Below are 27864 nucleotides of genomic sequence, written 5' to 3' on the forward strand. Positions count from 1 at the left end.
GGCGCGGGCGCAGGCGCTGCCGTCTGGCGGCTGCGGGCGTGGGGCGCAGGCCGGGCGCTGTGAAAGTCCTGCCTTTCCCTGCGCGGCGCCGAGGCTGGGGAGACACCCAGACAGACCTGAAGATGGGCAGACGGTGGCGGAGGTGGGGGATACACGCTCCTCCGCACGCAGAGTTGCGGATTGGAGGGGCGGGTGGGTGAGGATGGGGTACCCTAGGCCTCAGCTACAGTCTCCTGAGTGACCTTGGCAAGTGGCAGCCCTCTCTGGGCCTTTCTTTACTTAGTTGAGTGAGGAAAAGGGGAGGCAGGAAGAGGTTTGAGCTCCAGCATCCCCGTTGGCTCTTCGTTGCTGGGTGACTTAAGTATCCAGCAGAGCTTCTTCTCCAGGAAAAAGGGAGTAGGAACATCATTTTACTGGAGTTTGAAGAAGTCAGGAAGAAAGCCTGAGGCTGGGACATAGGTGGTCAGCTAACCTTTGTTGACTGTTAACTGTGAATTGCTCATTCTACCATTAGCCAATCATCCAGTTAGTACTTATCCAGCACCTGAAATGATCCCAGAAGTCTTGTTTTCTCAACTCGGAGAGACAGATGTTTAACACTTCTGTTTCACAGATTAAGAAACCAAGGACAGAAAGGTTAGGTGATTTACCCAAACTACGCAGCTAGCAGATGACACCAAGGACAAAGTAAGGATTCATGGGCCTCCTTCAACACTTCTTTTCTTGAGATGAGAGTTAAATGAGGAGGTTTGGGCAAGAAGGGATAGGTAAGTGCCGCCATATTCTTATAGAGTGTCAGCACCTGGCTCCAGTCCACAGCAAACAGTATGATTTAGGAATATTATGCTTTTGCATCTGTAAAATGGGCCACAACCCAGGATATGAGTGGGTGCGCTCTCAAAATGTCCTGACAATCCAGTAAGTCTGTGGCTAGGATGGGAACGCATTATCTAAGAAGGCTGACTGATGGGGTGCGTTGGTTTGCTGGGTTAAACCACTGCACTAGGGAGATGGGCACATTTATAACATTGTGACATTTTCCCTCTCAAGGCGTCTTCATTCAAAGTTCATGATCCCTAAGGTTGCCGTCCACATGGGGGAAGGTCTTTATGAGAAACAAGGTTAAGGGTCTGCTCTCTGACATGGAGGAAGGGAGAGTTTCAGAGCACCTGAGCTGAATGGAAGACCTGCCTCTCCTCCCCAACTCATCCCTGCAAGTCTGGCTATACAAGACAGACCAGCACTTTCAGTCCTGGGCTGGGGGAACAGCTCCTCTCCGCTGCCCCTGTCTAAAGAGGGTATCGGGTGGCTATAGTTGCCAGAAAAGGTGCATTTTCCTGCTGTGGGCACTATGGTAGACTTCCACACCCAGGAGTCAATAATTGTTCTTTCCAACAACCGGAGATGTCCCGTGCGTATACACTGGAGGAAACTGTCTCAGAAGAGTAGAACCATGTGCCCAAGGTCATGCGGAGCATATCTCTGAGCTTTTGGGGATAAAGTCTGGAAGGCTATGGGCCCTTCCTGGGGAGAGGCAGAAGCTATGGGACTACAGGAGGCCTAAGAATGGTTCATCCTCCACCCCTCTGGGAACCACCACTGCCTCTTCTCAAGGAGAGGCAGCAGCTTGGCTGTAGCTTCATCTGATTTTGCACTTGAGACTATGTAGCCTTTGGAAAGCCCAGAGGACTTGGGGAACAGGAGTTAGGGTAAGACAGGTAGCTCAGGAACCCAGGAGCCTGGCTTCTTTCTGGCCTCTTTTAGCAAGCACATCATGGGGTAACTGACCACTGAGCTTTGTTGACACTCATTGGGGCTGTGGCATGCAAGTGGCCTTGATCCATTCTTCCCAGATGGGGACACTGAGGCCTGGAGGAAAGACTTAGGAAATCACTCAGAGAGGAACAAAGATCATGATGTGACCCCACCCATGCTGTGCTTCTAGTTCACCTCTCCACCACCATCTTCTCATCACCAGCCACGAGTTTGGAAAAAAGCAAACCCTAAGATTTTCTGGAAGGTGTCACCCCCATCAATCACTCTGAAGTCCCAACTGTGCGTGTGTGTGTCCAAAAGTACAGGATCGAGGGAGATGGCTAAGTTGGTAAAGTACTTACATAGCAAGCATTAGTACCAAAGTTTGGATCCCCAACACTCACATAAAGACTAAGTGTGGCAGCTCAAGCCAATAATTCAGCTTTGGGGAAGCAGAGACAGAAGGATCCCTGGAGCATGTTGGCTAGCTCCACGTACAAACCTTATCTTTTGTTGTTTTTTGGGGGTTTGTTTTGTTTTGTTTTTTGTTTTTCAAGGTAGGGTCTCACTCTAGCCCAGGCTGACCTGGAATTCACTATGTAGTTTCAAGGTGGCCTCACACTCATGGCAATCCTCCTACCTCTGCCTACTTAGTGCTGGGATTAAAGGTGTGCGCCACCACTCCTGGCCCGGGACCTTGTCTTAACGAAGATAGTGTATGCAGCTGTGATAAATTTAGTGCCTGCCTTACTGATGGCAGACACTGGCCCAGAAGGCTGCCAGAGAAACCCTGTGACTCATGGGTCCTGTTCCCCTCACTTGGTTCCCCTCACTCGGGGATAAATTTGGTCACAGACACAAAGTCAAGAAAGAAGGAAGGAAGGAGAAAAGGAAGGAAGGAGAGAGAGGGAATGGAGAGAGGGGAAAGAAAGAGAGAGAGAGAGAGATAATGTGGAGAGCCATAGCATAATAAGACCTCCATACACCTATGTACACATGTGTACTCACGCCTATGCACACAGATGTACCTACATACATACAGAGATGCATACACATGTGTGCACACCTCACATACATTCACATGGGAAAAAAGCCAAACCAAATATGGTTAGCTACTGCCTGTCCCTCATCTGAAGGACTTAGGTGTGACTTGACACACTAGCTATTAAGAGTGGCAAACACCCTCTCTGCCCCCCTTCTTTCCTTCCTTGCCTCCTCTCAGCATGTCACCTGGTTGCTTGTCATTCCAGAAATGAAATAGAAATGTGTACTGATTTAAGGAAAGTGTTAGATGAAAATGTACTTCCTTTTATTATATAGGGAGATATTTTTAAATGCATATAAACATTTTTAATTTGCTTAACCGTTCAGATTTTGTCACTGTGGAGCATGTGTTTTGTTACACCAGGAGTTATTACTGTGAAAGATGAGGTTCCAGACTGTCAGTCCATCTGGTGTGTGCAGAGAATGCGACTTTGAAGCTGGGATTGCCCTCAGAGCTGCTCTGGGTGGGTCCTTGGAGCTCCCAGTCTGTATCTCTCCTTCCCAAGGCCAGAATGGCTTCCTCAGAGATGCAAACTTTCTGCAGTGCTCCTGCTGTCCCCATACATGCACCACCCCATACATGTACACATACCCCCACTGCTAGCTGCTAGAACCATGTTCTCCCCAAGGCATTCAGCTCCCAAGTCCAAGTCGCTCCCTAGACCTGCGTCGGAGCCTACTCTGCTCAGCCTTGCCAGGCTCTTAGCCTGGTTCTCAACATTGGGCTAGAGGTCAGTGGACCTAAGGAAGTTACGCACAAAACACAGAGTTAATGTGCTCTTTTCACTTGCTAGTAGCTATGACCAACCAGGTTGCTGACTGCTGACCTGAGATGGTCAGGGCAGACCAGGTTTGCCTCTGGATCCCAGATTCTTAGCATCGGTGCAGGCCTGCCACCCAACAGAAGGACATGTACAGCTACTCTGGGTAAATGAGGGGATAGCTAGAATACCAATGATCCCTGGGGTGCTACAAGATCTTGATGGGACTTGGGAAAGTCTCTTTCCTGAGCCACTGTCACACTTGGGATGGAGGACCACTAGTGGAACTCTAGGTGACAGAATGCTCACAAGGTGCAAGACTGACCATGACATGCTAAAAAGTCCTAGGCAAACCCCCTTTATCCTGGAGCTCAAACACCAATGGACAAGTTACTGCCACCCAGCCTATGGGCCCACCCAACCTCCTGAGTTCAATGTGGGTGACAAGAGCAACTTGGCTTGCTGGACCTGGCCACTTCCTGGCCTTCTGCCAGGGAAAGGTCTCCTGAGGCTGGACATCAACTCCTCATCTGTCTTCAACACTGGGGCTGGGGGTGACTGAACCTTAGCCAGACCTGTTAGCTGGCTGTAACACCATGAGTAAATGGTAAAGCTGAGCTTGACTTGAGCTGTACCTTTGACAGATCAGAGGCTCAGAGAAGCTAAGCAGTGTGCCTCCAATCTCACAATTTGAAGGCCAGCACACTGGAACTTAGCCCATGTGACCCTGCTATTACAGTCAATTATAGAAAGTGTGGCACTCCAGTGTCAAGTATCTTCATACTCCAGGGTGTGACAGGGTGCCCGTAGGTAGGAAGCATGGGAAAACTGAATTAAAGAATAGTCAGAAGCGGGACAAGGTGGTGCATGCCTATAATCCTAGCATTCAGTAAATAAAGGTAGGAGGATAGCCCTGAGGTTGAGCCAACCTGGGCTACAGAGTGAGTTTCAGGTCAACCTCGTCTCCAGAGTAAGAATACACTGTTTCTAAAAGTCAGAAGGTAGTGGTGCACACCTGTATGCCTAGAATCCCAACATTTGGGAGGTAGAGGTAGGAGAATCAAGAGTTCAAGGTCATCCTCAGCTACATAGGAAGTTCAAGGCTAGCCTGGGCCATATGAGACCCTGTTTCAAACAAACAAATAAACAAACAGGATCTGGTCAGATGGTTCAGTGGTTGAAGGGGATGCTATGCAAGCCTGTTCACTAGAGTCTGGACCCTGGCACCCACGTCAAGCTGGATGCAAAGTGGTACACACATCTGGAACCCCAACATGCCTTTGGTAATGGGAGGTGGAATCAGGAGAATCCCAAAGCTCATGAGCCAGCTAGTCTAGCCTTCCCAGAGGCAAAAAACCAGCAGAGGCCCCATGGAAGGAGAGGACCAACACCCCAGGTTGTCATCTGACCTACGCACACAAATACACACACACACACACACAAAGCCATTCCGAGTCTTTCATTGCAAGGTAAATAAAAGGGCTTACTTATGTACTACCATGACTATCCCTAAGGAGTGGAGTATGCAAGAATGCCCAGATCTACTAGACCTAACCAGAAACAGAGGTCCAGAGAGGGAAGCAGGCACCTCAAGTCACATAGATTGGAAGGCTATACTCACTGCCAGCCACCTTCCCCCAATCCCTCTCCCTGCTTTGTTTTCCTGATACCAGGTTTCTGTGGCTCAAGTGTCACATGCTACTGAGGGGGTTCTGGTGTCTGCCCAGTAGGTGGCAGGAGAGAATGAAGTGGCTTGGTGTTCCAGGGCCAGGTCCAACTGTGTACTGTCATCACAGGCCAGGAACAAAGGGCAATGGTATGCAGGTTGCACACACCTTTTATGGCCTGGCCATCTCCCAGAACAGTAAACAGAGGGGCAGGCAGTTGGTATCAGAGCCCTCTGGGCAGAGAAGGTCCCACTTCTGGAACGGAGGTAAGAATAGCAGCTTGTCCCTGAAGCTTAGAAGAATATATTCTAGGTTCTCATTACCCATGTTCCTCCTTCCCCTTCTTCCTTTCTGTATTTGACTAGCAAACCCTGGACCATGAGGTCTTCGTTCAAACACTGCCTCCTCTAGGAAACCTCCCAGGCCTCCAGGATGAGCCGGGAGCCTGTTCCATGCTCAGAGCATGTAGAGGTTCCTGCAGTGGCTACAGGGTGGCTCTGTTGGGCCTTCATCCTTCTATAATAGCGCCATATGTTCATGTGGTACTCTTCTTACAGGACCAGGTATTTCTGGGGGTAAGGACTGTGGGCTTCCTGTGCCCGGCCATGCATGGCACATGGAGTGCAGCATGAATGACACTGGCTAAAAGGAAAGCCTAGATTGAAACCATCTGAAAGCCTCAAAAGGCTGGCAGCCAGGTCTGATGCTGCTGATCAGGGACTCAGCCTCAGAGATCAGCTCTGTCACTGTCCTGCTTTCATCTTTCAAGTGTTTTAAAGGTCACCTTGTTGGAGACCTACAGAACAGGAAGGGAATGCAAAAGTGTAATTAAAGGATGAGTGTGATTTATACTCCTTTTAAAATTCCCTTAATGCTATATATGATTTTATACATTTTAAAAGGGGGGAAAATATATCCTTAGATTTTTTTAAAAATATATTTTATTTATCTGTAAACAGAGAGAGATTGTGGGTACACCAGGGCTTCTTGTTGCAAACGCACTTCAGATGCATGTGCCACTCTCTGCATCTAGCTTTCTGTTAGGACTGAGGAATTGAGCCCAGGCTGACAGGCTACACACAAGTACCTTTAACCACCAAGACATCTTCCCAGCCTGAAATTTTATTCTCAAAGCAGCATTCTAGAGTTTCCATTCTGCATAACCCCTGTTCTCTGGGCCATGAGCTCTGCATGGTCCAGCAGTGTGTCTGGGGCTCCCTGGGCATGGTGAACAGCTTGTGGGGATGTGGGAGGGGGTAGGTAGACTCTGCCTACTTCTACCCTGAGCGGCCTCCCCTCCATCCGCAGGCTTCCAGAGAGTGGTAGGGAAGGGGAAGATTCCACAACTTGAGGGCAATTATCAACAGAGCCTCAGCCTCAAGTGCAGTCCACCTTTGCAGACTGGGGAGAAACAGGGCATACAGCAATGGGGCAGGTGGAAGTGAAGTAAGCAGGTAGAGCTAATGGCATCCCTACCCCTCATGTGGGGGTCTGTGTGACTTGTTCCACCTTCTTTCAGCACTGTACCCTCTTTCTAGGGCCAGTCTGGTCCTTATAGCAGCCTCCCACCTCAACCTAGAGTCTCTGGAGGTGGGGCCTGGAACCTTGTCCTTTGGCTCCTCCCCAGCCCTTCTGGGGTTTGAGATGCCCTCAAGTGATTGAAACATCCCCTCTATCCCCAGTAGGACATGGAGTTGTATCAGGTACATGACTTCACTGCATGGCCAGGCCAAGGAGAAGTAGAGAGTGGGTAGGCAACTTGTCTATGGTGACCTCAAAGGTCAGCAGTGGTGAGGCCTCTTGGGCCCTAGCATCTGAACCTCCAGGTCCCCAGGCCACAGGCTGGAAGGGTCTAGGGTAGAAACTCCTTCTTGACAGGCAGTGAGGGGGAGATGCCTAGGAGAGCTGGGTTGGTGGGGTACGGTCCCCCTAGGGGTGGCCCTGCTGGTATGGGTGTGCCATCTAGGGCCATAGGCAGCTGCGGGGGCAGCTGTTCTTGCTGCTGTCTCTTCTTGTTCACTTTGCGCTCCTTGGCCCGCCGGTTCTGGAACCAGATCTTCACCTATGGGGGCGCAGAGCACAGAGGTGGCAGGTAGCAAGATAAGAAGGGGACATGAGGCCTTTGTGGCCTCCTTCCTGCTGCAGCCACCATACCTCAGGGACCCTGACTACATTGTCCCTTTGTTTCAGACATTTTTCTCTGTACCCTCCCTCCTTTCCCTTCCAAGACCCTGTCCCTGTGACTGCTAAACTTCTCTGAGCAGCTCGGATCATGGCCTGCTTTAGCTTCAACTGATGGGATCCCTTTTGCCCTCTTCCAGGGGCAAGAATGTTAGGTCTCACTGGGCACATGACAGCAGTTTCAGTGTGCAATGCTGTGATGATGGCATGAAGACTCAGGCTCCCTGTCTCCCTCAATGAGCTCTGTCATCTGTGGAACTCTGGGCCCTGCTCCCAGAGCCTAGGTGGGGGACTCACACACCTGCCGCTCCGTGAGCCCCAGGTTGGCAGCCAGTTCTGCCTTGCGCTGGATGGTGATGTACCGGCTGTAATGGAACTCTTTCTCCAGCTCCAGGCGCTGCTGGTCTGTGTAGACCACCCGATACTTGTCCTTGGTCCGAGTCTTACCTGAGAAACAGAAGCAGCCAAGAAAGAAGGTGAGTATGTATAGGTGCTGACAGAAGCTCCGACGGCACCTGGCAGGAGGCTGTGATAGGACGAGGGCTTTACCTAGTCTCCTAACTCAGCCTCACTCAGAAAGCCAGCTCTAAGAGCTGTGAACCAGCAATGCCACTAGGAAAAGTGCAGCTTCTGGGGTAGTAATGACCATTCACTCAAACTCAACACTGCATGTTGAACAAACAACCCAGGTAGCTCTAACTCCAGGATCCCCAGGCAATCAGTTTGAGCACCAATGTCATAAAGGGGATAATGGTAGACTAAGATTTGGGGGTTGTCAGTGCCTTCCTATTATGCAAGGAAGACCACAGAGGTGGGAGGGGAAGCAAAAGAATGTCCAGGGCTAACGGAGCTCCCAGTTCTGTCTGCCCCGAAGACAGCTAGAAAGGCCTGGGACTACTAGAGGTCCTCTAGAATGTTGCCAGATTCCTCAGAACACCCAGGACACTAGACCCCACTCTGGGTCTGATCAGGGACCCAGGGGCTGGCCTGTCTGAACCATCCATACACCCTCCCATTTTTAGGCGCAGGGTAGCAGTGACTCAGCTCCTTCCACAAACATACTGAGTTTCCTGCTGTGAGCCACATGCTCGGGTAGGCATCAAGCAGAATGAGAAATCCTCCTTGGGTGCTAGGGGAGACAGACAAAAAGAAAATGAAGATGGAAAATAGTTGATTTGGTAATTGGTAACTGTTTTGAGGAAAAGGAAGTAACAGACAGGAAGACTGAGAGTACAGGGGAAGTGGGTTGTGCTTTCAAATACAAGGGTATGGTGGTGAGCACCTATAGTCCCTGATTATTAGAGAGTTTTTTTTTAATTAGGAAAATTTAAGCAAGAGGATCATTTGAGTGTAGGAATTCAAAACCAGTCTGGTAAACATGATGAGACCCCTATCTCAAAAAAAAAAAAAGTCCAACTTTCACTATGGTGGCCCTTAAAGACCTTCCTTTGAAGGGATTTGAGCAAAGGTGTAAAGATGTAAGGGAAGAGGGAACGTGCAGTGCACAGGCACTGAGGTGAGGCCATACCTGCCACTAACAGGCTTGCATTTCTGAGGAAAAGCAAGGAAGCTGCAGGGGCGAGAATGCAGTGAGCACAGGGGCGTGCCCCGCAGACAAGGGAAGAGACTGGTTTTACTTGGTCTGGAATGGGAGCTATATGTGAGATCCGATGCAGGTTTCCATGCTCCTCTGGCTGCTGAGGGGACAGAGGAAGCTCTGTACCGGGATATACCTACCATGATCCAGAAGAGTGGGGTGGCTTGGTTCTAGATAAGCCTGCCTAGGCCAGGAGCTCAATTTGAGGGCTATCTGGGGTTAATGTTAGAACTGTCTTTGGGGCTGGGACTGGAATACTGTCTGGGGAGAATATTAAGAGTCATGCTTGGCCTGAACTGGTGTGGGACCTGGCTGAACACCAGTTTCCTCTTTAAAAGGCTGAGTATGTGGCTAAAATAAGAGGCACAAGGCAGCACACATGCATGTGTCAGGACATGGAGGGTCCTGGGTTAACTCAGGAGCTCCTCTTGCATTCCAAGTGCCCATAACAAGCCAACCTTCATCTCTATGGGTCTTGGCCCTATGTCTCTACCAGTGCCCCTGCAACAAAGATTTGCATCTGATCCCACCACAAACCAGCCCACAGGCTTGGCAGGATGGCCCTAGGCTCCTCTTCAGCCAAGTGACTCTGTGGAGAATGGGACTCAGCAGCTGTTCCTGGGCAGCTTCTTCTGGGTTTTCTGCCACAGCAGCAGAACCACACCAGATGCATCAAGCTCAGTCCATTGCATGCAACACAAAATGGAACAGAGTCAATTTGGACCAGGCCAGGCTGTAGGAGGGGCCAAAGGAGAGGCTGCTAAGGGCTTGGCTTCAGATGGTCCCCCTCTTTGGCCTAGAAAACTCAACACTGACTGAAAAGCAGCTCTGCCTATGCCACCACCATGATAGTCTAGCATGGCTCTGAATCCACAGCTTGCTGGGGTCACTGAGCTAGGGTCTGAAGGAGTCCTGGGAGTTCAGTCCCCTTCCATCATACAGACTGAAGAGACTATTCCAGGTGGTCGTATGACCACTGGAAGTCCAAATAGGAGGCCCAAGTGGGAACACACATGTATAAGATACACACCTGTCATCTAGTATAGAATTCTCTCTGCCTCCTCTAGTGCACAACTCACCACCCTAACACATTTAGAGACCACTGTGTTAGTCAAAGATCACCCTAAAAATTGGCAACAGAAGCTTATACTGCAGACCACACCTCCATGTGCCCTCCTGGGAAAAGGAGAGTCAGGTCATGGTGAGGGCAAGCCTGAGTGTCCAGTCTGGGCTGGGGTTGAATGGCCTGAGGCTAGACATTTAAATGCCTGGAGGACTCCCAGCCACCCCTAGGAAGACAGGACAGGCTGGGCAGACGAGGCTCCACCTAAGTCATTCCAGGCCTGGTCATGAGGGCAGCATTTCCCTTGGCACCCAGGTCTCTCTCCTCTTTCTCTGCACTGGTGTCAAGTAGGGACACGTGCCAACCATTCACAGCTCAGGAAGTGGTGCTCACTGAGGACTATATTGTCTAGTGGTGGCATGAACTAAAACTAGGGTGCCCTGACCTCCAGCTGTTTCCTTAAAGAAAAGGGTGGAGGCTAGACAGAGAGAGTGTCAGCTTCATAGCTGCTCCTCTATCACCGAGAGCCACCAGGGGACCCACAGGCTTGGCCCTAGAGAGAGGCTAGTGGGCTCAGGAGCCTGGGCAACTTAGACCTCAACTGTTTGAAGCACCCAATTTTATTACTACGAAAACAGTTTGCCAAAGAACAAAATGATTGATTCTCTGTGCAACCCAGGGAATCCTGTGTGTTGTCCAGGAGGGAGTGCTAACTTGGGCAGCATGTAGTCTCTCTTAATATGCCCAAGAGCTCTGATCAGTGAACCTCACTTCTAGGAATTAACCTCATAGAGAACTGCCCACAGCAATGGATATGTCTATTAGCACAAAACTAAAAATAGGGCTGGAGAGATGGCTTAGCAGTTAAGCGCTTGCCTGTGAAGCCTAAGGACCTTGGTTCGAGGCTCGGTTCCCCAGATCCCACGTTAGCCAGATGCACAAGGGGGCGCATGCATCTGGAGTTCGTTTGCAGAGGCTGGAAGCCCTGGCGTGCCCATTCTCTCTCTCTCCCTCTATCTGTCTTTCTCTCTGTGTATGTTGCTCTCAAATAAATAAATAATTAATTTTAAAAAAAACTAAAAATAATACCCAGGGGCTGGGAATATGGCTCAGTCAAAGGCTTCCAAAGTTTACTGGCCTGGGTTCAATTCTTAAGCTGCCCATGTAAAAAAAAAAAATGCAAAAAAAGTGGTATAAGGAGCTGGAGAGATGGCTTAGCGGTTAAGGCACTTGCCTGCAAAGCCAAAGGGCACAGGTTCAATTCCCCAGGATTCATGTAAGCCAGATGCACAAGGTGGCACGTGTGTCTGGAGTTTGTTTGCAGTGGCTGATGCACCCATTCTCTCTCTGTCTTTCTCCCTCTTTCTCTCTGTCTCAAATAAATAAAATAAAATAAGTGGTACTACAAGCATCTGGGGCTCTTTTGCAGAAGCAAGAGGCCCTGGCATGCCTATATACATGCAAACACAAGTGCACACACACTCATTCACAAGTGCAACAATAAATAAAAAATGTAATTACAAATAAAATCAACATTACATCTCCTATTTTTACAAGTAGGGAGCCAGTTAATAAGACATGAGACACTCATGAAGAGGAGTATCACACACTCATTAATAAGAAATGACAAAGTGCTCAACTCTCAAGCCAGGGCACCCAAGTTTGATTCCCAGACCCCAAGTTAAAATCTAGAAGCTAGCTGGGCATGGTGGTGCGTGCCTTTAATCCCAGCACTGGGGAGTTAGTGGGAGTTAGTGGTAGTAGGATTGCCATGAGGTCAAGGCTACAATAAGACTACATAATGAATTCCAGGTCAGCCTGGGCTAGAGTGAGACCCTACCTTGGAAAAGCAAAAAAAGAAAGAAAGAAAAGCAAAACAAATCTAGAAGCTGTGACAGGCCTCTAATTCCAGCATGCTGCTGCTGCTGCGAAGGGAGGCAGAAGTAGAACATCCCAGAGAGCTCATGGTGAGTACAACTAATAAAAGCAGACTGAGAGTCTAAAGATAGGAACCCTGCCTCAAATGAGGTGGAAAGACAAAGACTAGCTCTGAAGCGGGCCTCTGGTGTGCGCGCGTGCACACACACACACACACACACACATGCCATGGCATGTGCCCCCTCCCAATCTACTGATAAAATGATAAAACTCCAAATGTACAAGACATAGAACTATGTAAGAAAGAAGCCTGCAACTATTTTCATATAAACTGATGGAGACCCACATTCATGCATATTTGTATGTATATGGCATATAGTTTTGTAGTTCTGTGTACAGTACCTTTCTGCAAGAATATACAAGAAACCAATAACCAGCTGCCTACTGTGGAAGGGAGACTGAAGGTAGAAAGCCAGAGATCGGAAGGAGTGAAGCTGTGAATTGTATTTCATGGTGTGTGTTACTGGGGGCTGAACCCAGGGCCCAATGTGTGCTGAGCAAGCACGCTACCAACTAAGCTACATGATTAGCTCCTGGCAGTCAGGAGCCCTGAGCTCCAGGGCCAGCCTGGAACCAAACTTGAGACTACCTCCAAGCTGTCTTCCCTGCTCCCCTCTTCTAAGCACCCTTGCCATGATGAGAACAGGAAGGAAGGGCAAGGTGGTGCGTGAGAGAGGCAGGGAATGGAGGTGGCCAGGATAATTATTTACAGGCCCCTGGGACACTGGGGGGAAGTGCAGGCTCCTGTAGCAGGTGTCTGATGAGGGGCCCGCTACTCCTAGCTACCTAATAAGTAACCTCTGGGATGCATGCCAGTGTGAGTGGTGGGAGGGGAGGGCTGAGCACAGGGAAGAGCCTTGGCTCACTCACCTCACTAGTAGACTCACTGTCTGCTCTGGCTTTGAGATGCAGTGTCTGTCCCTATGGAGCGGGCTGCAGTGGCAGGCATGAACCAAACGCCTATCTCTAAAGCATGTGCAATAGTGGCTCTGGGAAGTTACAGGCCAATGGCCCGAGGGCCTGGTCTTCCTGGTTCCCCTGGAACTCCTGGGGAGCTGTTCCAAGGCACAGATCTGAGCCCCAAAATTTGGAGTGGATGGGGCTGACACAGACCTCTAGGGTTTAGTACTTGGCTAGCTATCCAGGTGACTTTGGCATGTGGATGTTTGAACAAGCAGACTACTTGATTATACTGTCTGGAAAGGTAAGGATAGCCTTTCTACCTCTCAGGGCCTCATTTTCTGCATCTGAAAAATGGGAATAATCATTAATGACAGCTAACATGGCCATGAATCAGGCACTTTGTATAGGTGATTCAACAACCCATGATGCTATGTAACTTACCCCTATTTTACAGTAAGAAAACTGAGGCACAAAATGGTCTACATATCAAGCAGGTGGGTCTATCCATCCTCAAAACACTGGCATCTATCATATAGTGGATGGTCTCCTGTAACTCTCCACAGCTCTGAGGTATACAGGGTTCACTGGGATGGGACAGTACCCAGTGTAGCTCCTAGCATGTGGAAGGTGCACTGAGAAGAGCAGGACCTACTCACTTCCATAGTGGCCTCCTGGCAAAAACAGCACTGTGCGCTGGGTGATGAACTAGATGAAATCAGTTATTTATAAGCAGGAAGCTCCCAATGTTTGTTGATTCTCTGGATGTGTTTGTTATTATTGATGAAAGGATTCTAAGGCTGGTTTCCCAGTCTGAGAGTCTAGACACCAGGCTTGTCCAGCTGGAAAACAGGGAAAAGATCTGTGCTGGCCTTAGTGGGATCCTTATCCAGCCTGGTCAGTCATTGAGAATGTGGCCTCTGCTCTAGGACAGGGTGAGTGACTTCCAGAAAATGAAATGGCCACAGGCTCAAAACTGCCTTTGCCGCTTCCTGCTGGGTCTATGGCACTGAGAGAGCCCTGCTCTGGCCCTCAATATGTGGGCCACAAGTCCAACCTCAAGCCCTCTCTGACCTCTCCCTGGGTAGTCCAATTCCATGTGGCCATACAAGATACCACCTCACCCCCAGGACACGTATGCACATACATGCATGCATAGGAGTTTGTTTAAAAGAAAAAAAAAACCCTTTTGCCGGGCTCCATCCAAGTCTACTATGCCCTTCTGTCTCTTTGCTTTTTCCTTTTTTTTCTGTACTGAGGAGCAAACATACAAGGCAGGCGCTCTACCACTGAGCTATAACCAACCCTTCCATCCTTCATGATCTTCAGCAGCAGACTTGAATAAGTCTCATGTGTGGGCCTTAGTCTCTCTAGAAGAGCAATAGGAGCCATCTCCGAAAGCCCTCTGTCTCTTCTCTTTATTTTTCCTGTGGTACTGGGGGTAGAACCCAGAATCTTATGCATATTAGGCATGCGCTCCTCTACTGAGCTACATTCCCAGCCCTCAGACCCTCTATTCTCAAATTCTTTGCAGTTCTGAGCCCTGCCTCACTGCTCACCACCCAGGGATGTGCACGGGATGGCACATCCTGTATATTTTCTAGCCAAGTGAAGTAGGGGAAGCAGGGTGCTCACCATCCTGTGTGATGCCAACCTGGTGGGGAAGAACTTAGTGGGAAGGGGTTTAGGGAAGAAGAAAGGGCAACCACAGAATGATAATTCAAGAGTCTTTTTTTCTAGATGAGGAAACAGGTCCACAGAAGGGTTGGATCACCTGGTGAGGGCAGCTGCAGAGCCCAGAGGCGGCGCTCAGGAGGTTCTGTGAGGACCAGCTCTTCTATTAACCCCAGGCATCTGGGCTCCTACTGGTCAATGCCTTTCCCAGGCCAGGGAAAGCCCCATGGAAACATGCCCTGGCTTTAGTGATGGAATACCTTCCAGTGTGTGGTTTGCCAGAGGGGTCCCTGATGCCCCCAAAACATTACAGGCCATTGCCAAGGCTCTTAGTTTCCTACCAGGAATAGATGGTAAGACCCTATTGCTGAAGATGCCACATGCTTGGGCTACATGGTCACTGAGAAATCTTGCTGGAACTGAGCTGAAAACCTCCTCCCTGTAAACCAGCTAACAGAAAGCTAATAAATAAATAAATAAATAAATAAAATTTTTAAAAAGCTACACTGCAAGCAGTTCCATGGGAGAGAGAGAAGTCATCAGTTGAGATAAACAACAGTGGACACTGCAAGACTTAAGTTTGGCCAGCCAGGCCAAATAAGCCAACAGGTGCAACAGTGGAATGTTTTTATAGGGGAAACCAACCGCTCTCTAACTGGACTGGAGGCCCGCTCCACAGGAGGAAATACATGCTTGATACTGAAAACCTATGATGGGGGAAGTCATGAGCCCTAGGGGTATAACACCTGCTGGTGTCTGGATAAATGCATATATTATGCTCACCAAATTGCTTGCTAAGCACTTTTCTTAACATTCATACCCATATATTAATGCTACTCTTACGTTTGGTTAGAAAAGCTTCTCTTTTCAGATGGCAATAACTTCTGAGATAATTCAAAGGTACCATAGTGCTGAGAAGACATGACAGAGACACGCTCAGCACTGAAATATCTCTATCACACCTTCCAAGGCTTAGGGTCCATTGAGGAAGAGGTAGCAGAAAGAATGTAAGAGCCACAGGGAAATTTGCAGAAGACGGGGCAGAAAGATTGTTAGAGCCATAAGTTGAGTCATTATGCAGAGACATTTCCTTGGCCCCATAACTGATGGCCACCCCCACAATGTAACACCCACAGTCCTCATGGGGGGATGACAGGGAGAAGGCTAACGATGGCAAGGTCATGGCTGTATACACACTATATACATAACTAATAAGAAAAAAGAGAGAGAATGTAAGATCCAAAGGAAGGGTAGGACTTCTTACAATGCACTCTTCTAGACACAAAATGGCCTGGATATTCATGACCTCACAGTGCCTAATAGTACCTACACAAGACCATCATAATAGGAGGAAAAGATGAAATTAAAATAAAAGAGAGACTGATTGGGAGGGAGAGGGGATATATGATGGAGAGTGAAGTTGTGAAGGGGAAATTGGGGGTACGTAAGTATTATAGTTTATTGTCTATAATTATGGAAGTTGTCAATAATTTTTAATGGCCTGGATATCCATGGCCTCACAGTACCTGATACTACCTGCCTAAGACCATCATAACAGGAGGAAAAGACCAAGACATCAAAAGTAAAAGAGAGGCTGATTGAGATGGGGAGGGGGTATGATGGAGAGTGGAGTTTCAAAGGGGTAAGTGGGGGGAAGGAAGGTATCACCATATTTTTTATAATCGTGGAAGTTGTTAGTAAAAAAAATTAAAGAAAAAAAGAAAAGAAAATGTCCTGGCTTTGATGGCTTGCCCTGCCCCTGACTCTGGGTGAGTACCCTCTACTCTGTGTAGCCATGTTCTCATCTATTGAAGGGAGAACTAGGCCCCTGTGGTGGCCTGTGGTGAGGAAAGACAAAAGCGCCTAGCAACTGGGGGTGGGGAGTAAGGAGATACCTAAGTTGAAAGGATGGGCATCTTTTGTGTAGTTGATGAGAGTAAAGAACTACAAGTATCTTGACATACAAGTAACTTTAATATAAGTTAAGACCATGATGTGTCTTCCAGATTAACACGCGAGGGCTGCCAAGCTGGCAGGAGGTAAACAAGCACATGTGGAGCTCTGTGCTCCATGGAGGTTTGCAAAGACCACTATGGGTGCATTTCCAGATCTTGCTCAGAGGTAGAGAGCTGGTAGGTGATCTGGGCAGTCCATTCTTAGCAGAAGAACCAGAAACATGTTTAAGCTTGACACAGAAGGGATGGGAAAACAGCCTGTAAAGGGCAAAGAACCATGTACCCAAAAAGCAGAACTGTGCTATTTGCAGAAGCGGATGTTGAAGGGCTCCCTTGGGAACAGGAGGAATGTCGCCTGATGGGAGGGGGTAGGCCAAAGAACAAACTGACCTGGGAGTGGGATGAGCTGTCTGGGCCATCAGCTGCTATGTGATCTCAGTTTGGGTCTGTTTCACTATCTATCACCAGCACTATCTATCAACCAGCCTGTGTTGCAACAGCTCCTCAACACCTCAACTCCAATTCCATGATGGTGGCAACAATTCTGAGGCCACCACTGACCTTGCCCTGACTGACGGGCCATGGCAGGCTGCTGTGTCAAGGCTTCTCACTTAGGCCCTAGAGAAGGGATGAGGATGGCAGGGGTGAGGTGGGAAGCATAGCCAGGCCAGCTCATGAGCAAGCCAGCAGCCTTGGGCAAGCTTCTTCCTGAACCCTCTTCCTAATCAGAATCCTCTGTCATCACTATACTCCTCTGAGGCCATGGGTGCTCATCAGCTGTCCTATCTTCCTCAAGGGAGACACAGACGGACCTAACAGTCTTTTTCCAGGCTGGCCATGAATCCACTGTGTGTCCCCAGGCAAGCCACTGTAGCTCTTTCAATCACATTTTGTTCATCTGTAAGATAAAGATGTAATGCTTTCTTTCTCTGGTGTTATAGGATTAGATGGAAGCATCTATTGGCAAGGTAATTAATAAAAGCTGGCTGTAGTGTCTCATGCCTGTAATCCTCAGGAGGCTGAAGTAGAAAAAGTGCCATGAGCTTGAGGCTACCCTGGGCTTGAGTGAGACCCTACCTCAAAAAAAAAAAAAAAAAAAAAAAAAAACAGCAGAAAGGTAGCTATAATGGTCTAAGTGGGGTCAGGGGAGGGGATGGAGGAGAGAAGGGAGTGGGAGAAGGGTTAATCAAAATAAAAGATTTATGAATAAGCCATATTGAAACCTATTTCTTTGCTAGCTAAATAATGTATATGTTTAAAAAATAGTTTGGTGCTCGCTTCGGCAGCACATATACTAAAATTGGAACGATACAGAGAAGATTAGCATGGCCCCTGTGCAAGGATGACACGCAAATTCGTGAAGCGTTCCATATTTAAAAGAGAAATAGAGAGTTTGAGCGAGCAGAAGTACCCTGTTTGGGTCTTATATTGTTACAAAAAAAAAAAAAAAAAAAACCCTTAGTGCTGGGGTCAGATACCTTCCAGTGAATTGTTGGTCAGGGAGGCCTCTGATGGCCCCAAAACATTACAAGTTATTGCCAAGGTCTTGGCTGCAACCAAACTAGATGGTAAGACCCTATTGCTAAAGACACATGCTTGGGCTGCAGATCGCTGAGAAATCAAGCTGGAGCAGAGCTGGAAGCCTCCTCCCTCTTGACTTGCTATTAGGATTTTGGAACGAGCTACACAGTCTGCTGGGGGAGAAAAGTCATCAACAGTTTTAATGAGCAGTGGACCCTGCAAGTTTTATAGTTTGGCCGGCCAGACAAAATATACCAACTAGTACAACGATGGCATGTCTGTTGTGGGAGAAACTTACTGCTCTCAGATTGGCCTTGAGACCTGCTCCATAGGAGAGAATTCATGCCTGGCACTGAAAACCTAATTAAAAGCCTATAGCTAGAGAAGTCCTAAGTCCTAGGGGGAAGCTACTATTGTTGTCTGGCTAAATGAATATGTTATGCCTACCAACTGCCCTCTAAATACTAAGGTTTATTCCCATATATTAATGCTACTCTGGCTTTTTAAAAAATATTTATTTATTTATTTGAGAGAGCTAGAAAGGGGGAGAGAGAAAAGGAGAAAGAATAGCATGCCAGGGTCTCCAGCCACTGCAAATAAATTCCAGATGCATGTGTCACCTTGTATATCGGGCTTACATTTGTCCTGGGAATTGAACCTGGGTCCTTAAGCTTTGCAGGCAAGCACCTAAACCACTAAGCCATCTCTCCAGTCCTATTCTTGATTTTGGTTAGAGAAGCTTCTCTTTGTAGATGTCAATGACCACTGAGAAGACTCAAAATTCACTAAAGAGCTGAGAAGAAGGGACAGTGGAATGCTCAGCACTGAGACATCTTTATCATACCCTCCAAAGCTCAGGGACCATTGTGGGAGAGGTGGCGGAAAGAAAGTAAGAGCCAAAAGAAAGGGAGGAGTGTTTTACAACTCTGTCTTCCAGACACAAAGTGGCTATGGAATTCATGATCTCACAGTGGCTGACATTACCTACACAAAACCTGCATAATCAGAGGGAAAAAATATAATAATCACATCAAATTAGAACAGAGACTAGTTGGAAATAAGAAGGAATTCAGTTGAGGGGGGATTTAGGAAGGGGAAAAGAAGGTGGTGGGAGGAGATTATGATCATGGTATATTGTCTATATGCATGGAGGTTGTCAATAAAGATTTTCAAATTTATTTTAAATTTATTTTATTTGTGTGTGTGTGTGTGAGAGAGAGGGTGGGGGGGAGAGAGGGAGAGAGAGAGAATGGACACACCAGGGCTTTCAGCAGCTGCAAACAAACTCCAGATGCATGTGCTAGCATGTGCATCTGGCTTTCGTAAATCCTGGGGAATCCAACCTGGGACCTTTGGCTTTGCAGGCAAGCCCCTTAACTTCTAAACCATCTCTCCAGCCCCCCCAAAAGTTTTTTTTAAAAGGCAGGTGTGACAATGGTGAAAACATTTTGATTATGACAAAAGAAGCAGCAAAGATTTCCATACTGGGAGAGTGAAGAGCCCACAGGAATAGATTACCACTCTTGTGATGAGGTGGCTCCCTGGGCTCTCCAGTTTGTGACCATTAGCCACATGCAGTTATTTAAACAGAAGCAAATTTCATAATGTAAAAATTTTGTTTCTTGGGTTGGAAAAATGGCTCAGCAGTTAAGGCACTTGCCTGCAAAGCCTAACAACCTGGGTTTGATTCCTCAGTACCCGCATAAAGCTAGATGCACAAGTGGCACATGAATCTGGAGTTCATTTGCAGTGACTGGAGACCCTGACATGCCTATTCAGTCTTTTCTCTGGCTTTCTTTGCTTGCAAATAAATAAAAATATTCTTTTTAGGGGCTGGAGTGATTGCTTAGCAGTTAAGGCATTTGCCTGCAAAGCCAAAGGACCCAGGTTAGATTCCCCAGGACCCACATTTGCCAGATGCACAAGGGGTGCACAGATCTGGAGTTCATTTGCAGTGGCTGGAGGCCCTGGCATGCGCATTCTCCCTCTCTCTCTCTCTCTCTCTCCCTGTCAAATAAATAAATAATAAAATATTTAAAAATATGTTCTTTTTAATTTTGTTTCTTAGTCACACCAGCCATATTTCAAGTGCTCAACAGCCACGTGTGTCGATGGCCAGCTGGCCAGACAGTCCAGGTCTAGAGCACTTCCACCCAGGGCTCCCCTCCCACAGCTGAGCCCATCAAGCTGCACCATATGTGCCACTAGCTTTAGCACAGGCTAGATTTGTTCCTGCCACCCATTCTTTTCCTTCCAAAGTTGTTCTAAAAGGACCCTCTGCCCAACATGGTTCTTCAGAAACCTGGCAAACAACAACTGCATCCCTTCTGCTCCTGCCCCAGCCTCCAGAGCAGCCCCTCCTGCCCATCTCCTCTGCTCCCACCCCCAGCCTTAGGCCAGCCTCAAAGCTAATAGAGAACTGTACCATTCTGGGGTAGGAAATTCTGCCTTTGAAGAGGGGGCAAGAGCAAGCTGAACACTCAGTACACACCAGCTCATGTCATCCTCACTCTGTAAGCTAGGTGCTTAGCAATGAACTCTAAGCCCTGCGCTCCCTCAGAAGGGGCAGGTGAAAAGCAAGCCTGCCAGAGAAATAATTACCAACTGTGACGAGAAGTGTCGAGGACCACAAGCAAGCTGATGCAGGCATGAGGGAAGAAGGCGGCATGGGGCGGATTAAGCATGGTGTACAGTGATAGCCCTTACCCTAAATGTGACTGACATATCCCAGGAACTCCAAGGCAGACACCCAAGATGCCACCCCAGGTAAAGGACTTCTGGGCCCTGCTGCTAACAAAGCTGTTTGCATATCAGAATGACTCCTGAGGCTCTAAGCAGCAAGATGTGCTGGTGAGGGGGGGTAGGTTTCATCCAAAAAAAGCCTCCTGCCACCTTCTAACTAGGTCATTTCTCTTCCCAGCTACATCTGAGAGCTGAGGTGTCAGATGCAGCTTCTTTGGGAGAGCCAGCTTTAAATCACCCAGCCCCTCTGTGCCCACCTGTCCCCTCCCTTCACGTACTCTCCTCTCCTAGATCCTCCTTGCTGGCCTCCTTATCCCCACCTGACTTGTAAGCACATGGCAGAGGGGCTTTTGGGCTGAGACCCTGAGTGCACGGCATTGTTTGACGGAAGCTTGGCAAGTTGTGGACCCTGGTTAGAATCCTGTACTGCCACATCCTAGCTGTGTGAATGTGGGGAGGCTACCTTGTCTCTCTGAGCCTCATCAACATCATCTGTACAATACGTCAAGAATAAATCCTTACACCTCCTGAAGTTGTTACAAGACCTATGTAAAGTCACCCATGAAGACCTCTTGGTATAGTTCCTCCATGATGAGCTCCTACTATGTGCAAGGCAAGGTCAGATGGGACTGATTAGGACTGGTCCTTACAGGGATAACAGAGAGCAGCTGACAGGAATAAATAATTTGATTAAAGTAAATACAGGTTGCTAAAACAAGGGCCTGCTACAGCACTTGGAAGGGTGACAATCCAGGAGGGCTTCCTGAAGAAGGTAGCCTCTGAGAAGGAACAGCATTTAGCTAGTGAAGAATATAAGAGGAAAGAGAAAGCAGGAAAGATGGAAGGCCCAGAATGTAGACTTGGAAGTGTGAGTCATGTGCCTGTGTGTACCTGCTGAGGCCTGGCGCTGAACACATACTGTGTGTCGGGGCTGAGTTGTGCTTTACTGGCACCATGGCTTCAAGATGCCATCCTATCATTATTCTAATGCCACAGTGGAATAGGCCCAGCTCCAAGAAATGATCCAAGTTAACTTGTCTGTGACTATGTAACTTCTAACAGAAATTCAATCTTAGAGCCAAGCCTCCCCAGCCCTGGCTCCTAACTTGTTCCCACTTCTTGGAAAGGTACTGGGAGAGACTCTTCAACACTGAGTTGGGGCCAGTCTGAAGAAAGTAAGAAAGAAAGAAAGAAAGAAAGAAAGAAAGAAAGAAAGAAAGAAAGAAATAAAGAAAGAAAGAAAGAACGAAAGAGAAAGAAAGGAGGGAGGGAGGGAGGGAGGGAGGGAGGGAGGGAGGGAGGGAGGAGGGGAGGGGAGTGGGGATGGGGAGGGGGAGGGGAAGGAGGGAGGGAGGGGAGGGGAGTGGGGAGGGGGAGGGGGAGGGGGAGGGGAAGGGGAGGGGAGTGGGGTTGGGGAGGGGGAGGGGAAGAAGGGAGGGAGGGGAGTGGGGAGGGGGAGGGTGAGGGGGAGGGGAAGGGGAAAGGGAGGGAGGGAGGAAGGAAGGAAGGAAGGAAGGAAGGAAGGAAGGAAGGAAGGAAGGAAGGAAGGAAGGAAGGAAGGAAGGAAGGAAGGAAAGAAAGAAAAATTGGGCTGGAGAGATGGCTTAGCAGTTAAAGCACTTGCCTGCAAAACCAAAGGATCTCAGTTAGATTCCCCAGGACCGACCTAAGCCAGATGCACAGGTGGCATATACACCTGGAGTTTGTTTGCAGTGGCTGGAAGTCCTGGCACTAGCTGGCTCGCTCGCTCTCCCCCTCTTTCGCTCTCTCAAATAAATAAATAAAAATAAAATATTAAGAATTGTTATTTATTTATTTGTGAGAGAAAGGGGCAAAGACAGAGACAGGGAGGGAGGTAAAAACTATAAATGGATACACCAGAGCCTCCAGCCACTGCAAACGAACTCCAGATGCATGCGCCACCATTTTGCATCTGGCTTACATGAGTAGTAGGGAATCACACCCAGGTCCTTATGTTTTGCAGGCAAGCACCCTAACCACTAAGCTATCTCTCCAGGTCGGGGCCAGTTCTCAAGAGGGTTCTGGATGTTACAGGAATGAGGTTGGATTTGCATCCCCTGAGGAGCCAGGGGATGCTCTTGAGTAGTGATGTGCCTTGACAGGGGAAGCCTGGCAGTGGTGTAGAAGACAGCTGGGGCATCCTAGAGATGTCAAAGGTGAGAGGCCAGGTGTATGGCTGTGGCAGTGGGGTTAGGGAGAGAGAAGCATATATTCTCTCACATGCCTCATTTTTTCACAGCTGAAGCTAAGAGGTTGGGCCGGGATCTAAATCCCACTTGGACAATCCCATTATTGGAGTGGACATCTCCCCAGTCCTGTAAGGACTCAGGCACCCTGGTGGGCCACTGCCACTGCTAGTCTCAAGGAATTAGGCTGAGCCACAATGAAGAACAATTACAGCCTCCAGATGGAAACTCTGGTATTTATAGACCCAGAGGCAAGACAACAGAGCCCCTGATCATCATTCCCATCTGGGCTTCAGAAGTGACATGGCTCACTAGTAATTGGCTGATATTTTGTTGATAGGTTGCAGCCTGATTGAAGGCTATCACCTTCCATACCACCTTCATTTCCAGCATATCTGCTTAGAATACAGTGGAATTGCAGTCTGGCCTTGGCTACTTAAATTACTCAGTCGGGGGCACTGGCCATGTGAGCCACTGGCCTGAACTGCTGGTTGGAAAGTCATGGGTCCAAGCCCTAGGGACAGACTCCAGAAACCCATATGGAAGTGGAGATCTCATCCCTCTCCTGCTTTCCTCATGATGTCCCCTGCCCCTCTGTCCATTTCTCCAGCAGCATGCACTGAGTGCATACTTGAAGCCACACACTGACTTGATGTCTGATATGATAGTGGGTCAGATGAATGTGGCTCCAGATCTCTTGGGGATGAAAAACAAAGAAAGACATGAAAGTGGAAGAGCAGGGTAGAACTGTGTGTTCTGAAGGACACACAGCAGAAATCATCAAATGGAATGGGGGGGAGTCTAATTTGGGAACCTCAGAAATGACCACTCAGTTATGAACTGAAGGGCAACGAGGCATGCAAAGAATCAAAGGAAAGAGGGAAAAACTGGATGTGTAAGACCTGAAGTGGGACTTGGCTGGATTATGGTGGCCCAGGGGGAGCGGCCTGGGGTGAAGTGGAGGAGGCAAGTAGGGACAAGGTGCTGGTGCTGTGTAGTCTCACAGACATCAGAAAGGAGTGAATCCTAAATAAGATGGGAAACCACAGGAAAATTTTAAACTGACTGACATCTATCTCCACATGGCTGAATCTGGAGCATTCCTTATCATTTATCTCTGGACCTCACTTTCCCCATCTGTACAGCTGCTCTCTACCCACCTAGTTCAAATATTCTAGAATACCAGGGACTCAGGAGGGAAGAAATGTATGAGGCTGAAGATCTTGTGGCCAGTGTCATGGGGGGGGGTGGCAGTGGCATGTGGTAACCTTTTCTTAACAGTAGCAGACAACAGCATCATACAGAAACCATCTCTGAAACCTATGCCTCATTGTCCAGAAGGGGAAACTCAGACCAAGAAAACCACTAGTGAGTCTCATAGCCTGAGCAGGCAGGTAAAGGCTGTCCTGAATCCTCAGCTGAACTTGTCTAACATGGCTCCTGCTAAGCCCCTTTCTGGAGCCCCAAGACCCTCAACCCTTCCATGGCCCTGCCCTCTACTCTCTGACAGCAATGGGGAAAATGCTTTTGTCTTTGTCCATCTGCCCACAGAAAACAGTTTTCAAGTGGCTGGCTACCAGTAGTAGAAATGGGCTTAAATGCTCTCATACTCAGAGGGAAGGTGATTTGACATCCACCTTTTGACTCTACACTTGCCCACTCCTCTCTCTCATACAGTCATACTAAAGTGACCTCCTTCTAAGGCTCTACCTGAGGGGAACCACCCCAACCTGCTGGAGTCAGCAGGATCAACAGGAAGCTGCAAAGGTAGCTTCCTGCAACAGCAGAGATCAAAGGTGTCTTCCTTCTCCAGACTTCCCAGGCAGACTACAGGATGCAGTAAGCACCTCTTCTCATATCATCCAATGCATGGTAGGGGAACATGGTCAAAGCTACTAGAAGCCTCCAGAACCCCCTGATATCACCCACCCAAGGATGCAAAATTTTCCACCAGGGAAAGGATTTACACTTTCTATCAGAATATTTCAAGGGTCTTTTTGAAACTGAAGGCAAGATACAAATCACCACACAACTTCTTTCCCAGCTCATGGACCATATAACTGAGACTAAGAAAACGTGACTCATCCAGGGAACTGGTTGTGTAGAGGATTAGGACATTGACATGGTGCACAGTCTGCACCCATCAGTTCCTGGTTTTGTGACCTTGGGCCCGTATTTAGCTTCTCTGTGCCACAGTCTCTTCATCATCTAAATAGGAGGAAAACAGCACCCACTGAAACATCACACAAGTTCACTGTGCCCTGATTTTAGCTGCCATTGCTCCATCCAGATCACAGAAGTGAGTGAAAGGGCCTGATCACTTGCTTCCCTCATACAGAAGTTTCTGTGCCCCTCAAACTTCCAAGGATGGATGTGACTACACCAAAGTCTACAACTACTCAAGACCTCCCAGCATCTGTCTAGGAGAGAAGCTGGGTGGTGGGGAGATGCAAGGAAGGCAGAAAGGAGGTGGGGGAAGTTCCAAGCCTGCTCCCAGCTGGAGGAAGGGAGGGAGGGGGTGAACATCAAAGGGTGGGCAGGCCAGTTCCCGCCCCTCAAGGCCAGGTGGCCTTTGTCAGGACAGGCCCAACACAATCTGGACAATGAGGTGTCTTGTTCACTTTCCTGCCAACAGGAGTCACTACTGAGTCAAGGCACAGCCGGTTACATGACAAAGTGGGGACCCATAAAGGTCAGGCCGCCCCTCATTAAGCTGGGCCTTTGTCGGGGCTTTGAAGAGGCTGGATCAGAGAGGCCTGCCTGGGGGCAGGAGGTTCACAAGCTCAGGAGCCAAACAGCAGCCACCTTCCCAACTGCTCCTACTGCTCCTCCCCCGAGGTCAAGAGTTCAGGGAGGGCTCTGGGGAGGATAGGTAGGAACTCTTGCATCAATCTAACCAAAGGGGGCTCTGTCAGCCAAAGGATGGGATCCTATCTCTTCACTGTATAATGGGAAGCCACTCTTGAAGAGGAAGTGACTTTGCCCATGTTTACACATCAGATCACTGCTTTGGGGGGGCAAGGGAGACTTCCACCTAACAGTTCCAGCCTTGCCATAACCACTGACACGGCTTCTCTCTTCCTGGGATCTTGGTTGCCCCAGCCATAAAGGAAGAAGGTTGGGTTGGGCCACTTGAAGTTCCAGCAGATGGAAATTCAGAAGCGGGGCACGGAACAGCTCTCCAGGACCAGAGCGGTCGCAGGCCACGTTCTCTAAAGTCCAAGCAGGGTCAGAGCGAGGTCAAAGAGAGGTCGATCTGGGCCGTGCAGGGCACCTGCCAGTGCCAGGGCTCCGTGCGAAGACCCGGTGGAGAGAGGGGTTCTTACCGCTGCCACCACCCGCTGCGGCTGGCACGCTGCGCCGCATCCACTCGTAGGGCGTCCGCCTCTGCGCTCCTGGCGAGGACGGTGCGCCCGGGCCGCCGAGGGGCTGCACCGGGAGGCCTGGGCCGGGTCCAGGGGGGCCAGGCACTGGGCTGAAGTCCGGAGGGGGCCCGAAAGCCAGCGGGGCCGGGCTGGCGGCGGGGGCCGCGGGCCCGGGAACATAGGCGGCCCAGTCGTCCTTGGGCGCAGGGAAGGGCGCGCCCCAGGCTGCAGGGGGCGCGGGGCTGGGCTCCACGTGCGTGTAGCCGGCGAAGTCGGGGTACTGAGGAGGCACAGGACCTGGGGCGGGGGGCCCATAGGCTGGCGAGCCCAAGCCTAAACCCGAGGGCCTGGCGGGGCCAGGGTACACCGGAGAGTCCTTCTCCAGCACATAGCCCACGTACATGGTGGCCCCGGGACGCCCCGCGCATGCTGGGCCGGGCGCCCCGACGACCGGCGCCCGCTCACCTGAGCCCGCGCCGCGCCCGGCCCAGCCGGCCCGGCCTTTTATAGCCGCGGGCCAGGCGGGTTTGCATTTCAAAGCGGGGCGGGGGGGGGCCTCTGGCCTGCGAATCAAAGGGGGAAGCCCGTGGGGGCAAGGGGTTCAAAAGGAGACAAATTGCCGCCCCAAGCGGGAGGTGGGCCAGCCAGGGCCTCAGGGGGCTGGGGACTAGGAGGGCGCGGCCTGGGCGAGCCGTCGGAGCGCCGCGGACCTCCGCGACACCCACCTGGGTCCACAAGGAGGACTCCAGGCCAGGTACACAAGTGACGTGTATCGCCCCGCCAGCCTGAGGTGACTTCAAACGAGGTTCCGTCGGTAAGGCAGAAATCATCTTTCGGGGTGGAGGAAAGGACGGGGGTCACGACCCCTCTGGTCCCAGATAAAAGCTGTGGAAAATGTACATATGCAGATACACGAGTCTGAATGCTATTGGGAGTTTCCCTTGTTGGCTCCTCAGAGGTGTGGGCCCTGGGGACTCTTCTGGGGACGTCTTGGGCAACTTAAAATTCTCTTGATGACCCCTTACCTCACTTTCATTGTTATTGTTGTTGCTGCTGCTGAGGAAGTTTCAGACTTACACAAAGATAGAACTGTGTCATGAACCCATCCCAGCTTCAACAATTATGAGGATCGCGTCACTTATTTCCATCTACTCCCTTTTGTCCTAGAGCGTTTTAGAGCAAATTTCAGGCATCATGTCATTTTACCTCTATAAATGTCAGCTTACATCTCTAAAACACATGTACATTTTCTTACAAAACATGCTACTGTCACATCTAACGCAATCAATACAAATTCCTGGATATTATTTAACAGTTCATATTCAAAGTACAATGGATTCAAAAATGTCTGTTTGCAGCTTGTGGTTTGATAAATCAAAACCCAAACATTCTAATTCATTGATTACAGCTAGAGCCACCTTGACATTTCTAACGTATGTGTTTCTCTCCCATTTTGTAGAAGACAAGCAGATACTCCACAGCAGGAAGGGGGAC

General features: G+C 49.3%; 1 protein-coding gene, 1 non-coding gene and 1 pseudogene across 2 annotated transcripts; 2 read left to right on the top strand and 1 right to left on the bottom strand.

Annotated features, from left to right (window-relative positions):
- Positions 1–2474: 2474 nt before the first annotated feature.
- LOC123454366 lies at positions 2475–2616 on the top strand (annotated as a pseudogene).
- Positions 2617–6289: 3673 nt separating this feature from the next.
- Positions 6290–26773, bottom strand: Cdx1 (caudal type homeobox 1). Its single transcript, XM_004664773.2, has 3 exons — positions 26332–26773; positions 7710–7855; positions 6290–7289 (listed from the first exon to the last, which is right to left on the bottom strand). The coding sequence occupies exons 1-3, from the start codon at positions 26771–26773 to the stop codon at positions 7080–7082; spliced, it is 798 nt and encodes a 265-aa protein (XP_004664830.2). The 3' UTR covers positions 6290–7079.
- Positions 17806–17912, top strand: LOC123454257. Its single transcript, XR_006633242.1, has one exon. It is a non-coding gene; the product is annotated as a U6 spliceosomal RNA (small nuclear RNA).
- Positions 26774–27864: the final 1091 nt, after the last annotated feature.

This window comes from Jaculus jaculus, chromosome 13 (genome assembly GCF_020740685.1).
Source record: "Jaculus jaculus isolate mJacJac1 chromosome 13, mJacJac1.mat.Y.cur, whole genome shotgun sequence".
In the NCBI taxonomy this organism is placed as follows: Eukaryota; Metazoa; Chordata; class Mammalia; order Rodentia; family Dipodidae; genus Jaculus; species Jaculus jaculus.